The following is a 14,203-nucleotide window of genomic DNA, read 5'->3' on the forward strand; positions in this document are numbered from 1 at the left end:
TTGCATTTCTGCTGCTGCCATGATACCATGTCCTAGGTAGCCTCCCGGTTCCAGAGGAGAGGCACATGGAACAGAACCCAGACTCTGGAGTTCAAGTTCAGCCTAGAACGGCTGAACTCCAACTAACATGCAAATACATAAGAAAGAAAGAAATGCATGTTGCTATAAACCACTGACTTTTTGGTAGTTTTTTTATGTACATTACTGTGAAGACAGCTGACTGATATAATTGTTTTGTCAGAGGTTCATAGGCCCTTTGCTCAAAAGAAAGAATTTAAAAGATATTATTGTAAAGGAAGTCCTTTGTCCTTAAATTTTTTGTTCTGCTCAATAGACTAAGTTAAATTACTTATATCACATTAATAATTAATGACTTGCCTTGAAATCTGTCAATAACATCTAATATAAAGTAGATCACTGACCTGATATTTTTCTAAGAAGGAAAGATCTGTGGTTTCATTTAAAGGAACAGAAGATGATGTGACATGAACGTATGGATTTAGTTCTGCAATAGGTTGAAGAACAGCTTCAGCCCTAAAAAAAAAAAAAAAAAGAAAAAGATCCTTAGTATCCTTTTGTTTTATATACTCAATCTCTCAAACTTAGATAGATACCTGCACATCAGAGAAATCTGAATGTTACAAAATTTCAATGGATATTTAATAAATATCTAGAAGAAAAAAGAAGCTGAGGCTTACTCATATTTATAGATAACTACACAATCTTGAGAATAAGCATATTGTTGTATTCCTCATAAGACACAATCTCAAAGTATACACTTATAAGTTCAAGTACCCAACTTTTAAGTCTTCAGCAATAATAAAGACCTCCTATAAAAATCTTAAAAGAAATTCATTCCTAGGTAGCAATGTGAATGTATTAAAAATTTGACAATTATAAGTAGCTGAATAAGTATATGTCAATACTTATTGATAGTAGTATGACTTTATAGGGATGAATCAAACAACTGTGCTTGAACTAGTATTCTGGAAACAGATAGTAAGCTAAGTAGTTGCAAGAACCATAACAAAATATCCTATGATAATATATCAGCCCTGGCTGGTAAAGCTCAGTAGACTAAGCACAAGCCTATGGTGAACCAAAGGGTTGCCAGTTTGATTCCCAGTCAGGGCATATGCCTGGGTTGCAGGCCATATCCCTAGTAGGGAACATATATGAGGTAACCATACATTGATGTTTCTCTTCCTCTCTTTCTCCCTCCCTTCCCTTCTCTCTAAAAATAAATAAAATCTTCAAAAAACACCAAAACATCTTATCTTCACCTGTTTCTTTTATTAACAACATCATTTTCACAGAGAAAGAAGTTGGTTCCTAGATCCCATGCTTGGCATTTTTCTACATCGTGAATTGTAAGTGCCTACAAAAAAGAAGAAAATATATATCTGTTAAATTAAAAAATAACACAAGGTTATTCACTATTGCCACTACTATTTACATTACATTAAACTACTGCCCTGTGTACTTAGACAATAAAATATAATTAAAGGTCTAAGAATTAGAAAGAATGTAATTAGATCTACTTACAGATTAAATAACTATACACATCTGGAAAGTCAGAAAAATTAATGGGAGAGACTACTTGAAGAGTAAGATAATTTAAATTTAGGAAAAGTAGGCTGTTATATAAATCAACACGCAGAAATTTAAAAAATAAACACAAGAAAACATTTCCAAATGTTCGACGTTCAAAGAAAGATAATGAACTAGAAAAAATGTAGCTTGGTGAGTTCTGGCCAAGATGGAGGCGTAGGTAGAAACCCTTTATTTCCTCACACAACCAAAAGGAGGATAACAACCAATCTAAAATCAATAAACCAGCACAAGTGCCAGAAAAATCAAACTGCATGGAACTCCAACAACCGCAGAATTAAAGAAACAAACAGAACAGCCACACTGGTAAGGCGGAGAGAATCCTTGGTGAGATGGCAGCCTGCGCACGCAGGGCTGACTTAAGGGGTTTCCCTCTGAGACTCAGAGCTGGCTATGGACTATGGTGGTTGCCGCAGTAGGAGAAACTCCCAGTCTCACAGGAGAGTCTGTTGGAAGGTAGGCTAGAGAAGAGCAGGGGAGCTGCACTGTTCCTCTCTGGCCCCTCCTCCACAGGCAGAACCGCAGCACAGCAAGGAGGGTTGCCCTGCCTGGGTGAATACCTACCCCCTTACAACTTAACAGCTGCCCCAAACAAGAAATATGGCCAAAATGAATGAACAGTAAAACTTCAGAAAGAGAGCTAAGCAATGAGGAGATAGCCAACCTATCTGATAGAGAATTTAAAGCCCCGGTAATCAAAATGCTCATAGAACTGATTGAGCTAGATTGAAAAATGAAAGATACCCAAAATGAAATACAGCAAAATACTCAGATAATTTGATAATTAACCTAGTTTCTTTGATAAGTAAATTGCAAGAAAAAAGCAAGGAAGAGAAATCTATAGATTAAAAGAAACCAAGTTTAGTAAATGGGCTTTACTTAGATCCTGATTAGAACCCCCCAACATTTTTTCTTAAATATTTTAAGACAGTTGGGAAAATCTGAGTGCTAACTAGATATTTGATGATTGTGGCAGGCACATTTTTAAGATGACCCCAGTAATTCTCACTTTCTGGTCTTCAGAAGTTTGTGTAATTCCCTCCCCTTGAGTGTATGCTAGACATAGTGACTTTTTTTTTTTTTAACCTAATGACTTGCTTTTTAAAGAATACAGCACGGGTGATGGGATGTCACTTCTGAGATTAGGTTACAAAAGACTAATTTGTTTTTCTAGAACCTTCCCTTTCTTATATTCTTGCTAGCTTACTCTGATGATGTAAACTGCCCTATGGAGAGGGCTACATGGCAAGGAACTGGGAGTGACCTCTGATCAACAGCCAGCAAAGAACTGAGGTGGAATGTGAAGTTCCACTGAACGCTGTCAATAACTACCTGAGTGACTTTGGGAAGCAGATCCTTACCCTGCCCAGGAGATGGGGAGACGCCTTGCTAATATCTTGACTGGAGCCTTGTTAAAGATCCAAACGGAGGAATCAGCTAAGCTGTGCCTGATTCCTGACCCCAAGAAATTGAAATAGGTACTGTTGTTTAAGTTCTACGTTTTGGAGTAATCTATTTTGCAGCAATAGATAACTAATACAACAAAATTAAGAAACATTTTTTAGGTGTGAAAATGATATTACGGTTACATTTTCAAAGGCACCCTTATCTTTTAGAGCTATGTAGTACACTATTTAAGGATGATATAATAGGTGCCTGAGACTTGCACAAAAAGAATTTAGTGGTTGGGGAATAGTGGGGAATGGGAAGGAGATATGTTAAAAAAAATTTAAATTTGTCTATGAACTGATAATTGTAGCTGCATGATACCTGCATGAGGTTTTGTTAAAACTACTGTTTTTATACAATTTAAATTTTTTCCTATAATATAAAGTTTTTAAAGAAGAGTCAGCTAGAGCATTAAAACAATTTTGCTACTAAATGAAAAAGCAATAATTAAGTCAAGGTATAAACAATATAACCACTACTGATAAGCAAAAAAAAAAAAAAAAAGAGTTCATAAAAAGTAATCCTTCTTACCAAGGACATTTAATAACTTACCTTAATTCCTGCAAGAACAAGATTCTTGGCTATAAAGAAAAAAAAAGGAATATATAGTAGATATATTTTTAAGGAGCTTGGTCACATCTCTGACTAGATAATTTTAACTTTTTTACTACTTAAGAAATACAAGTCCCTTAGAAGATACAGGTGAACAATAAAGAAAAAATAGAATTTTCCATAATCATATCACACTGAGATAATCACTCTTAAAATTTTAGTGTATTGTTATGAATATATGTATGTGTACTCTGCCATAATGAATTAAGGAATACAGAGAATGATCATTAATGGCTATTAACATCACAAAAAGAGAACCAAGGGAGTCATTACTGGTTCCTTGTGGAAGAATGTAACAGTAGTCCTGCTGAAAGAATCAGAATGAAATCTGATCAAATTTTGGAAGAATGTAACAGTAGTCCTGCTGAAAGAATCAGAATGAAATCTGATCAAATTTTGGATCTAGCCATGGCTGGTGTAGCTCAGTGGAATGAGCTCAGGCCTGTGAACCAAACAACCGCAGTTTGATTCCCAGTCAGGGCACATGACTGGGTTACAAGCCAGTTCCCAGCAGGGGACACATGAGAGGCAACCATACATTGATATTTCTCTTCTTCTCTCCTTCTCTTCCCCTCTAAAGATAAATAAATAAAATCTTAAAAAAAAGTTTTGGATCTAATTTTCTTTACAGAAGTAATACATAGGAAAGGTGTTAAATTTTTAAATTACATTGCTCAAAAGTATCAAATAAAAGTATGAGTAAAAATTACTGCTTACCGATTTCCAAACCAAGACCACCCATACCACTTAAGAAAACATGGGACTTGGCCATCTTCTGCATTGCTGTGTCTCCAAGAACGTACCTCTGTCGACTATATGTAAAATACAAGGAAAAACAATAAATTACTTCATTAAAATTATATTAAAGATGTTTGCACACAGCCTGGCAACGAGATCCAAAGACTTATTTTGGATCACTTGCATAGTGTATAAATTTTCTGAATTAACTGCTAAATACAGGACACATTTTGGAAAAAATAGCAGATCTGGCACTAAGGTCCACATTCCCCCATGGCAACAGACAGATGGAGCTGAGCAGGAGTCACCTAATTAGATAGGTACCACTGTGCTCCAGACTTGCCATGGCTCCCATCCTGCTCCTTTCATTCATTACCTCAGTGGCCACTGTAGGCATCTTAGTTTGACATTTCCACTTTAAGTCTTTCACTGTAAACACACTCTCTGAAGCAAGCAATTGGTTCCCTCCTTGGAATTTAGATGATTTAAAAGTAAGCAGTTTTCAAATATTATTTTAATTATAAAAGCCCATAAAATATATCTGTAAAGGACCTTGTTAAGTCTCCTATCCTAAGAGCCACAAGTTAGTATCAGGATAGGAATTTCAAGAAATACACACTGGCAACTTTTAAAGTTAAATACAGTAATAAAGCCAGGAGTTAAGAATTTATTTTTTAAAAAAAGTAATACATTTGATCCCACAACAGTTTTTGAAGACTGGACATTCCAAAGGATTATTTTGGGAGGGACTTTAAAAAATTTTTATTTATTGGTTTTAGAGAGAAAGAAGAAGGGAAAGGAAAGAAAGGGACAGAGGGGGTTAGAAAGAGAGACACCCGCAAACATCGGTTTGTTGTTCTACTCATTAATGCAGTCACTGGTTGATTCTCGTATGTGCTGTGACCAAAGGATAGAACCTCAGCCTTGGTGTATTGGGACGAAGCTCTAACCGGCCAGGGCCTTCCAGTGGATTCGTATGAGAATAATTCAACAGCTGTGTTCAGTATAAGTAATAAATGGTTCCAGAACCCTTTGGGTTGAAAGTGTTTCTTTTGGAATTCATACACCACATTCACACACTGGTTTAATGTATGTTTGTTTAATATATAGGTATTTATTTAGTTTCCAAATTTCAGCTATTCACATTCAATAAAAAAGTCTGAAAAGGGGTTTCTTGTTTGGTCAGAAGAAACTTTAGAAACACAAGTTATCTTTATTTCCTTATTTATTCCCTGCAAAATACAATAAAACCTAAACTTTTCTTTTAAAATTGGTATTCACAATTTATTTCAGACATAAAAACTATCCATTTATTCATCAAATACTTATTGAACATCTACTCTGGTATGTATGAAAACAGTGTATTACATGGTCTTACCACCCTTATTTGTGTACCCTTTAATAATATATTTAAGTTTTATCTGTTTTTGGAAGTCAAAATAGGATAATTTTGAATGCCTTCTTCTATATCTTGCTTCTTTTGAATGAAATTATATTTATAAGATATATTCATAGCAATGAGCAGCTGTTCATTTTCATTTCTGGTGTATTCTATTCTATTGTACCATTCTACTGTATTGTGCCATAATTTAGCTATTCTACAGTTTTTTTTTAATCAGTATAGAAGTCTTTTATTTTTTTCACACTTATCATGGCATGAATTCATAGAAAATGGGTTCCAACAGCTCAGGCTTCTTTCCATTGGTTCTTACAAAGTGTGCTTCTCTGGGTGGAGCAGGCTGATGCTTCAGTTGAAGCCAGGTACCTTTCTCTTTGGCTTCCTGCTTTTTCTGATCGTTTTCCTTCATACATTTCAGGAAGCTATCGTGACTCTTCGAGTGCTTAATATGTTCAATTTGTACATTAATCCTCTTGGCAAGAATCTTTCCTTTAACTTGTTTGTTTACAACAATGCCCACTGCATGCTTGGTGACACTGTAGACTCTTCCGGTTTTGCCATGATAACATCTGTGGGGCATTCCATTCTGAACAGTGCCCATTCCCTTCATATCAACAACATCACCTTTCTTGTAGATCCACATGTATGTAGCCAAAGGAACAACTCCATGTTTTCTAAAAGGCTTAGAGAACATGTAACAGGTACCTCTCCTCTTTCTCTTTGTGTTAGTCATTTTGGTGAATTACTGGAAGATGGCGTTTCTGGCCGAAAAGCCTATTCAAGAGTTTTGAAAATTGCCAATAACGAGTCCATGAGCATTCTCATACATCTCCTGGTACACGTGTTGTAGTTTCTATAGTGCATATACTACAGAGAAAATGCGGGATTAACTTTATTAGATAATGCCAAATTGTTTTCCAAAGTAGATGCACGAATCTACTCTCCCTTCCTGGAGGTCTATCAGAGTCCTTGTAGTTTTACATCCTTAATGTGCAGAAAAAAAGTTAACATAACATGCCCGAACTTTAACTTGCTCACATGCCTAGCCTTTGGCTGGTGTCTGTAAACTTGACCTTTGAAATATTTTCTATGCTAGTTAATTCTATTCTTCATTTTCTTATTCCCTAGTTTCCTGAAATAAAAACTCATTATTTTCAGGTTTTCTTTTTAAAAATACACATGTAAAACTTTGATTAAACAGCATCCCAAATTTTGATACAGTACTCATTATTTTCCAATTTTAGTTATGATTTTTTTTACTTATGGGGTAAAGTGTATTTTTAAACTTCTAATGTTATGGGGAATTTTCTAATTATCTTTTGTGTTAACTTTTAGATCAAAAGCAGTGAATAAACATCACAATCTATGATTTCATTCTTAATATTTGAAGACTTCTTTGGTCAATTTTACAAATGTTCCATGTATTCTTGAAAAAATGTGTATGCTATAGTTGTTAAATAAAATATTCTTTACATAAACTTTAGATTAATTTTAATGATCACATTGATGAAATCTAAATCTGTTCTCATATTTTTGTCTGTTTTCTTGATTAGTAAAGGCAATATGAAAAAAATCTACTATGATTGTAAATTTGTGTATTCTCCTTATATATCAATATCTGAATAGTGCTGATATTTAGAAGGTTTACTATGCATACACATTGTTTTAGTTTTATTAACTCATTTAATCCTCACAAAAATTCGAGCGATGAGTTCTATTATTCCCATTTTTACAGCAAAGAAAACTTAAGCACAGAGAAATTATATAACTTATAAATAGCGGAGGCACGATTCAACCCAGGCAGTTTGTTCTTAGCATCCATACTCTTAACCACTATGCTATACTGCAAGTAGATTGAGAAAAGTAAAATCACTCTACAGTGATTTATAGGAAGAAAAAAGAGATCTGTTCCTTCATTTTCCTCTTCCCTACCTCAATTCCCACTCCCCCAGGACAACTACTCTCAATCTTTCCAGTTATTTCTTCTAATATTTACCCTGTTATTTCTCAATAACCTGTTTACACTTTTATTTCTTGATTTTTCAGTTTTACATTATTACCTATTAACATCCTACTAAGAAAGATAAGTGATCTTTCTGAGGTGTAAATCTCGTCAAACCATTCTCCTGCTTTATTTATTGTTTTTAAATGTATTTTAAAAAAGATTTCACTTATTTATTTTTAGAGAGGGGAAGGGAGGAAGAAAGAAAGGGAAAGAAACATCAGTGTGTGCTTGCCTCTTGAGCACTCCCTACTGGGGACCTGGTCTGCAACCCAGGGATGTACCCTGCCTGGACATCGAACTGGCTACCCTTTGGTTTGCAGGTTGGCACGTAATCCATTGAGCCACACCAGCCAGGGCTTGTTCTCTTGCTTTAAAAACTCCAATGGTTTCCTATTTCCCTTATGATAAAATCTAGATTCTAACATTACTCAGGTGGCCATTCATCATCTAGTCTCTGCTTGGCTTTTTAGTCTTATCTTTTGTCAGCCCTCTATGAAGTTTCATGTTCCAGATGTACCAAAGGTTTTCAGTTCTCCAAACGTGGTATGTTCTCTTCATCTGGTAGATATTTTTCTGGAGTATTCCTGTTCCCCAATATTCTATGCCTGAGTAACTCCTACTAGTCCTCAGGTCCCAACTTATACATTATGTTCCCCCCATGATGCTTTACCTGATATCCCTAGCCTTTCTCACGACAGTGTTGGATCATCTTTTATGTGCACCCATACCACTCTACATTCAATTTATTATAACATCACAGTATATTTTTACTAGTTGTCGTTTTTTTCCTGAAAGACTGTATTTGTTATGGAAGGACCCCTGCTTTATTTCCTATTGTATCCCCAGTGACTAAAAGGGCCTGGCATGTTACAGACACATAAAAACACTTTGCTAAATTAACAAAAGAAATGAATTGGCACACAAGAACAAGAATAATACTGTATGCTCTAATAACCACAAGACTTGAATTATTCTCTCTATGTTCATAGTCACAAGAACAACATTAAAAATATGCTTTTATCTCTGACTTGCCCTCAAAATTTATTTTTAAACTCAGGCAAATAATGAATGAATAGTCATGGCATAAATGTGGTTATACAGGACAAAAGAATAAATTAATGTATATGAACCACAGATTTCCCAAAGAATCATATATTCTCAGAAAGACTCTTGTTACCTAAATCACGTTTGAAAATTAAAAATGCCTTTTCAATGACTGCCCACCAAGAGGAAGGGTACTAATTAAGTGCCTTCTTTGACCGGGCAATGTCAGACACTGCGATTGAAACTTAGATCCTATGAAGTGCATAGTGTCAGTGAGTAGCAGACATCAGATTTAGAGAGCCTAGAGTATAACTTCACGTCCAGCATTATTACATTACAGCTGACTCCATTAAGTGGGCACAGAATGCATCAGTGATTGTATCCAGTAAAAAGAAAGTACCATCTACTCTACTTTTAGAGAGCCCTATTTATTAAAGATTCTTTCATCAAGACACAATGTCTTCCTATAGGGTGTTTTCACCTACTAGTCCTAATTTTACCTCCTTGGGGCCATAGGGAACTTGTCTAATCCCTCTACGATGTGACAGACCTCTAAACATTTGAAGACGGTATTCAGGCCCCAGAGTTTTATTTCTCCAGGCTAAACATCTCCAGTTTCTTAAAAAATACCTAAATGACATTTTGAGTCCCCCAGAACACTCCAATCACTTTCTTCTGGATGTACTTTAATTACCTACATCATGCATTCATAAATTTATTAACATTTCTATTTCAAGACAGGCACTGGCATTCTGTGGGGATCATAAAAGCAGCAACCTTGTGTGGTACTATGAGGTTTAAATTAGGTAAGATAAAATATATAAAGTAATTAACAGAATGCCTGTAACATGTTATTGGGAGCGAGGAATAAATAACCCATTATTAAGCTCTACAGAAGAGGAAATAATTATCTCTATCAGTGGAGGTCACAGAAAGCTTTGCAAATGCGGTTCATTTAAATTAAATTCAGAAGACTTAACAGGAGTTAAAAAAATTAATCCAAAAGGAAAAGAATCCTATGCCAGAAAAAAGAAAAACATAATAAAAAAATGGCATATAAGAGATACTTAATATATACATAAGACTTCGATTTCTGGCCAAGGTGAATTAAGAGGGACCAGATAGATCCTCCTTCTACCTAAATGAAAACTGAAAAATATAAATGAAACAACAGATTTCAGATAATAGACGACAGGTAACTCAGAACAGTAATCTTAGAGAAGAAAAACAAATAACCTAAATTTTATGACTACCCCAGCTACAGTACAGGAAGGAAACCCAAATTGAGCCTGGTGGTCCTCCCGAATTGAAAAGAGGGCTGTGAATACAAGAAGGCTAGAATTTGCAAACCAAGAGATGACCATGGAGAGCAACAGAGATCTGTGGAAGGTTCTTCTTGAGTCATCCATCAGCAAAGTAAGATTAGCCCATGCATATGAGAAAACAACCTCAAGCATGGGAAAGAACAACCTGAACAACACCACTCAGCAGTGAGCAAAAATCAGTCCCGGATTTAAGACTCTGCTGACTTCACCTAAAAAAGCTTCCAAGCAAGTTTGGAAAAAATAAAATTGTTTCCAAGTACCTTAACTGAGTCCCTGAACTCCAGAGTATTTAAAGGAATTCAGAATTATCCAGTACCCAAAAAAGCAAAATTCACAATGTCTGGCATATATTAAAAATTACCAGGAATGCAAAGGCACAGAAAAACATAACTCATATTAAATAGAAAAGTCAACAATAGAACAGACCTAGAAGTGACACAGGTGATATCATTTTTAGCCAAAGATATTCATTATAATGGTAATCCACATGCTCAAGGAGGCAGAGGAAGGCATGAGCAGCAAATTGTCTAGAGATGACAATTACAAAATCTAAGACGAAAATATACTGGATGGAATTAACAACAGACTCAACATCACAGAAGCAAATTTGAGTATACATAAATGAACTTTCCAAAATGAAAGAGATGAAAAAAAAAAAGTGGACTATGGACAACTGTGTGGTGACTGTAGGGGGAGGGTCTATAAGGGGACTAAACAGTAATGGAAAAATAATGCAATAAAAATTTTTCTAATGGGCTAAAAAATTAATAGAGCATACACGAGTGATGGGACCTCCCTTAGTTGAATATATGTGAAACTGGAATCTCTGAAAGAGCCTGGAGAGATAGGGGAGTAGGAGGAATATATCTGAAGAACTAATGAATAAAAATTTTCCAGATATACAGTAAATTCACAGATAAGAAGGCAAACAAAGCCAAGAATAAAAAAATTGAAAAAAAATGACATCAAGGCATATTATAATTGTTAAAAATTAGGGATGAAAAGAAAATATTAAAAGTAATTAGATAAAGCAGAGCACATTATTACAAAGGAAAAATAAGAATGACAGCTGACGTTCTCTCAGGAAGCAGTATAAATTAGAACTAAATGGCACGTATTTTTAAAGCACTGGAAGAAAAAATTGTCAACCTAAAATTCTATATTCAATTTCAAATAAAGAGAGTAAAGACTTCTCTAGACATACAAAAGCGGAAAGAATTCATTGTTGGCATATATTCAATATAAGAAATATTAAAGTAAATCCTCAGGCAAAAGGAAAATGATACCAAGTAGAACTCTTAATTTACATAAAGAAATAGGAAATACCAGCCATGACCAAAAACGTGAACAAATACAAAGGCCTTTTTTTCTTATTTTAAAATCTCTTTTAAAGATAATTCATTATTTACGCAAAACCCAACATTATATTATGAGTTATAACATATGTATTGTTAAAATGTAAGACAACATAACTCACATCCTGGAACAGATGAAATGTAAGTGTATAGTCATGAACCACATAATGACATTTTGGTCTACAAACTAAAAGCCGGTTCTTTGAAGAGACAGTAGATTTGATAAATCTGTAGCCAAAATGACCAAGAAAGAAGAGTGGACTGAAAAATTATCAATATTAGAAATAGGTGAGGAAACATCACTTCATATCCCACAAACATTAAAAAGAATATTTAGGAAATATTGCAAACAACTACATGCCAGTAAAATCAACCACTAAGATGAATGAACACATTCCTCAAAAGATACAAACTATCAAAGTTCATTCAAGAAAAAATATATTATGTGCATATCAATATATCTATTAGATGTTGAATTTGTAGTTGAAAACTTTCCAACAAACTCCAAAGATGAATATCTTCACTGTGAATTCTACCATAATTTAAAGAAATAATACCAATTCTATACAAACTTTGTAGAAATCTGAAGAAATAACCTCATCTCATTCTGAGGTCAGCATTATCCCAATACCAAAACCAGACAAAACCCACTAAAAATACTCTACACCAATATGCCTCGCACAGATGCAAAAATTCTTAATGGAATTTATATATGTGTGTGTGTGTGTGCGTGTGTGTAAAAATACAAATGGGTTTTATCCTAGAAATAAAATGTAAGGGTGGTATAATATTGTAAAAGCCATCAATGTAAATCACTATGTTAAAAGACCAACCCCCCCCCAAAACATATGATCACTTCGATGAATGCAGAATAAGTATTTGACAAAAACCGATATTCATTTTGATTAAAAAAACAACAAAACAAAACTTTAAACAAACTAGGAACAGAAGAGTACCTCCTCAAACCAATAAAGGTTATCCATGAAAAGCCTACAGATAACATCATACTCTACCACAGGAGAATGAACGTTTTCTATCCAAGATTAGGAGGAGAGTGAGGTGGTCTGCTTTCACCACTTCCACTCAATATTGTATAGGATGTTACAGCAGTACAGTAAGGCAAGACAAAGAAACAAAAGGCATTCTTCAAGGAACAAGTACAAAGGACTCATGGTAAAGGACAACAGGGTGGGACTGACTGTGGGAGCAGAGCAGGGGGCGGGGCAGGGCAGGGCAGCAGGAGCAAGTGGGGAAAAATTGGGACAACTGTAATAGAACAATAATAAAAAAAAGAAACAAAATAAGGCATCCGATGCGAAAAGATTAAGTAAAACTTTATTTTCAAACAAGATGACTGTATAGAAAATCTACGGAATTTACAAAAAATTTTCCTACAACTAAGAAGTGAGTTTAGCAAGATTGGAGGATAAAAAAATAACAATATGCAAAAGTCAATTGTGCTCCAATTTAAGAGTAATGAACAATTGGAAACTGAAATTTAAAAACTAGCATATACAATAGTATAAAAATACAAATTACTGCCCTGGCTGGTGTAGCTCAGTGGATTGAGCACGGGCCTGTGAACTAGGCAATCGTGGTTCAATTCCCAGTCAGGGCACATGCTTGGGTTGCAGGCTGGTTCCCTGCAGGCCAGTTCCCAGCAGGGGACGCATGAGAGGCAACCATACATTGATGTTTCTCTCCTTCTCTCCTTCCCTTCCCCTCTAAAGATAAATAAATAAAATAAAAAAAAATACAAATGAGGTAACAGTTGTTTAAGATCTAGGGAAGAGTAAAGAACTTGACAGATATACTATGTTAATGGATCTTAAAATCCAATATTATTAAAATGTCAATATTCCCCAAATTGAACTACATATTCAACATAATAAAGAAAATTTAGGACTTTTTTCTTACAGAATTGACAAGCTGACTGTAAAATGTTTGAGGAAATTCAAAGGACTTAGAACGGTCAAACCAACTTTATAAAAGAAGAACAAAGTTGGGGGAACTGCACTACCAAATTCTAAGATTTATGATAAAGCTACAGTGTTATATTGGTATAGAGACATATAGATCGCTGAAATTCCAAAAATAAAGCCACAGCTATTCAGTCTACTAAATTCTGTCAAGATACCCAGGGAATTCAATAGGGATGGATAATCTTCAACAAATGGTGCTGAAACATTGGAGAGCTATTTGTGAAGAAAATAAACCTTGGCCCTCACCTCACACCACACACAAAGATGAACTTAGAATGGATCATGTACCTAAATTTAAGAGTTAATACTATAAAACTTCAAGAAGATACTCAGAGAAAAATTTAGTGTCCTTAAATTTTACAAACATTTAAAAAATAAAACAAAAAAGAATTATAAAAAGTATATCTTATCAGAATTGAAAACTTTGCTATGCAAAAGACATTGTTATGAAAATAAAACAAGCCACAAACTAGGAGAAAATATTTGAAGCCATATATAACAAAGAACATATATACGGCATGCATAAAAAATTCAGTAAGCCAAATGACCTAATAAAAAGAGAAGCAAAGAATTCACAGCAACATTTCACCAAAGACAGACAGAAAATAAACTCATGAAAAGATGCTTAAGATAATTAGTCATTAAGGAAATAAAAATTAAAATCACAATGTAATAATACCAAT

General features: G+C 34.6%; 2 protein-coding genes across 2 annotated transcripts in view; both read right to left on the reverse strand.

The window, feature by feature from the left end:
* The window catches only part of UBA6 (ubiquitin like modifier activating enzyme 6), an 80,762-nt gene that overhangs the window by 55,082 nt on the left and 11,477 nt on the right, over positions 1 to 14,203 (reverse strand). Inside the window, exons 3-6 of the mRNA XM_037150028.2 lie at positions 4,390 to 4,484; positions 3,613 to 3,641; positions 1,284 to 1,378; positions 423 to 534 (exon numbers count right to left, since the gene is read on the reverse strand). Of these exons, the coding sequence (XP_037005923.2) occupies positions 423 to 534; positions 1,284 to 1,378; positions 3,613 to 3,641; positions 4,390 to 4,484 (331 nt within the window). The remainder of the gene's footprint in view (positions 1 to 422; positions 535 to 1,283; positions 1,379 to 3,612; positions 3,642 to 4,389; positions 4,485 to 14,203) is intronic.
* Positions 6,060 to 6,627, reverse strand: LOC119052690 (60S ribosomal protein L21-like). Its single transcript, XM_053655005.1, has one exon. The coding sequence runs from the start codon at positions 6,540 to 6,542 to the stop codon at positions 6,060 to 6,062; it is 483 nt and encodes a 160-aa protein (XP_053510980.1). The 5' UTR covers positions 6,543 to 6,627.

This window comes from Artibeus jamaicensis, unplaced genomic scaffold (genome assembly GCF_021234435.1).
Source record: "Artibeus jamaicensis isolate MK-2021 breed Jamaican fruit bat unplaced genomic scaffold, CSHL_Jam_final contig_908, whole genome shotgun sequence".
In the NCBI taxonomy this organism is placed as follows: domain Eukaryota; kingdom Metazoa; phylum Chordata; class Mammalia; order Chiroptera; family Phyllostomidae; genus Artibeus; species Artibeus jamaicensis.

Bases quoted from the DNA above. Each gene is read 5' to 3' on its own strand.
- LOC119052690 (XM_053655005.1), bottom strand. From the start codon at position 6,542: ATGACTAACACAAAGAGAAAGAGGAGAGGTACCTGTTACATGTTCTCT.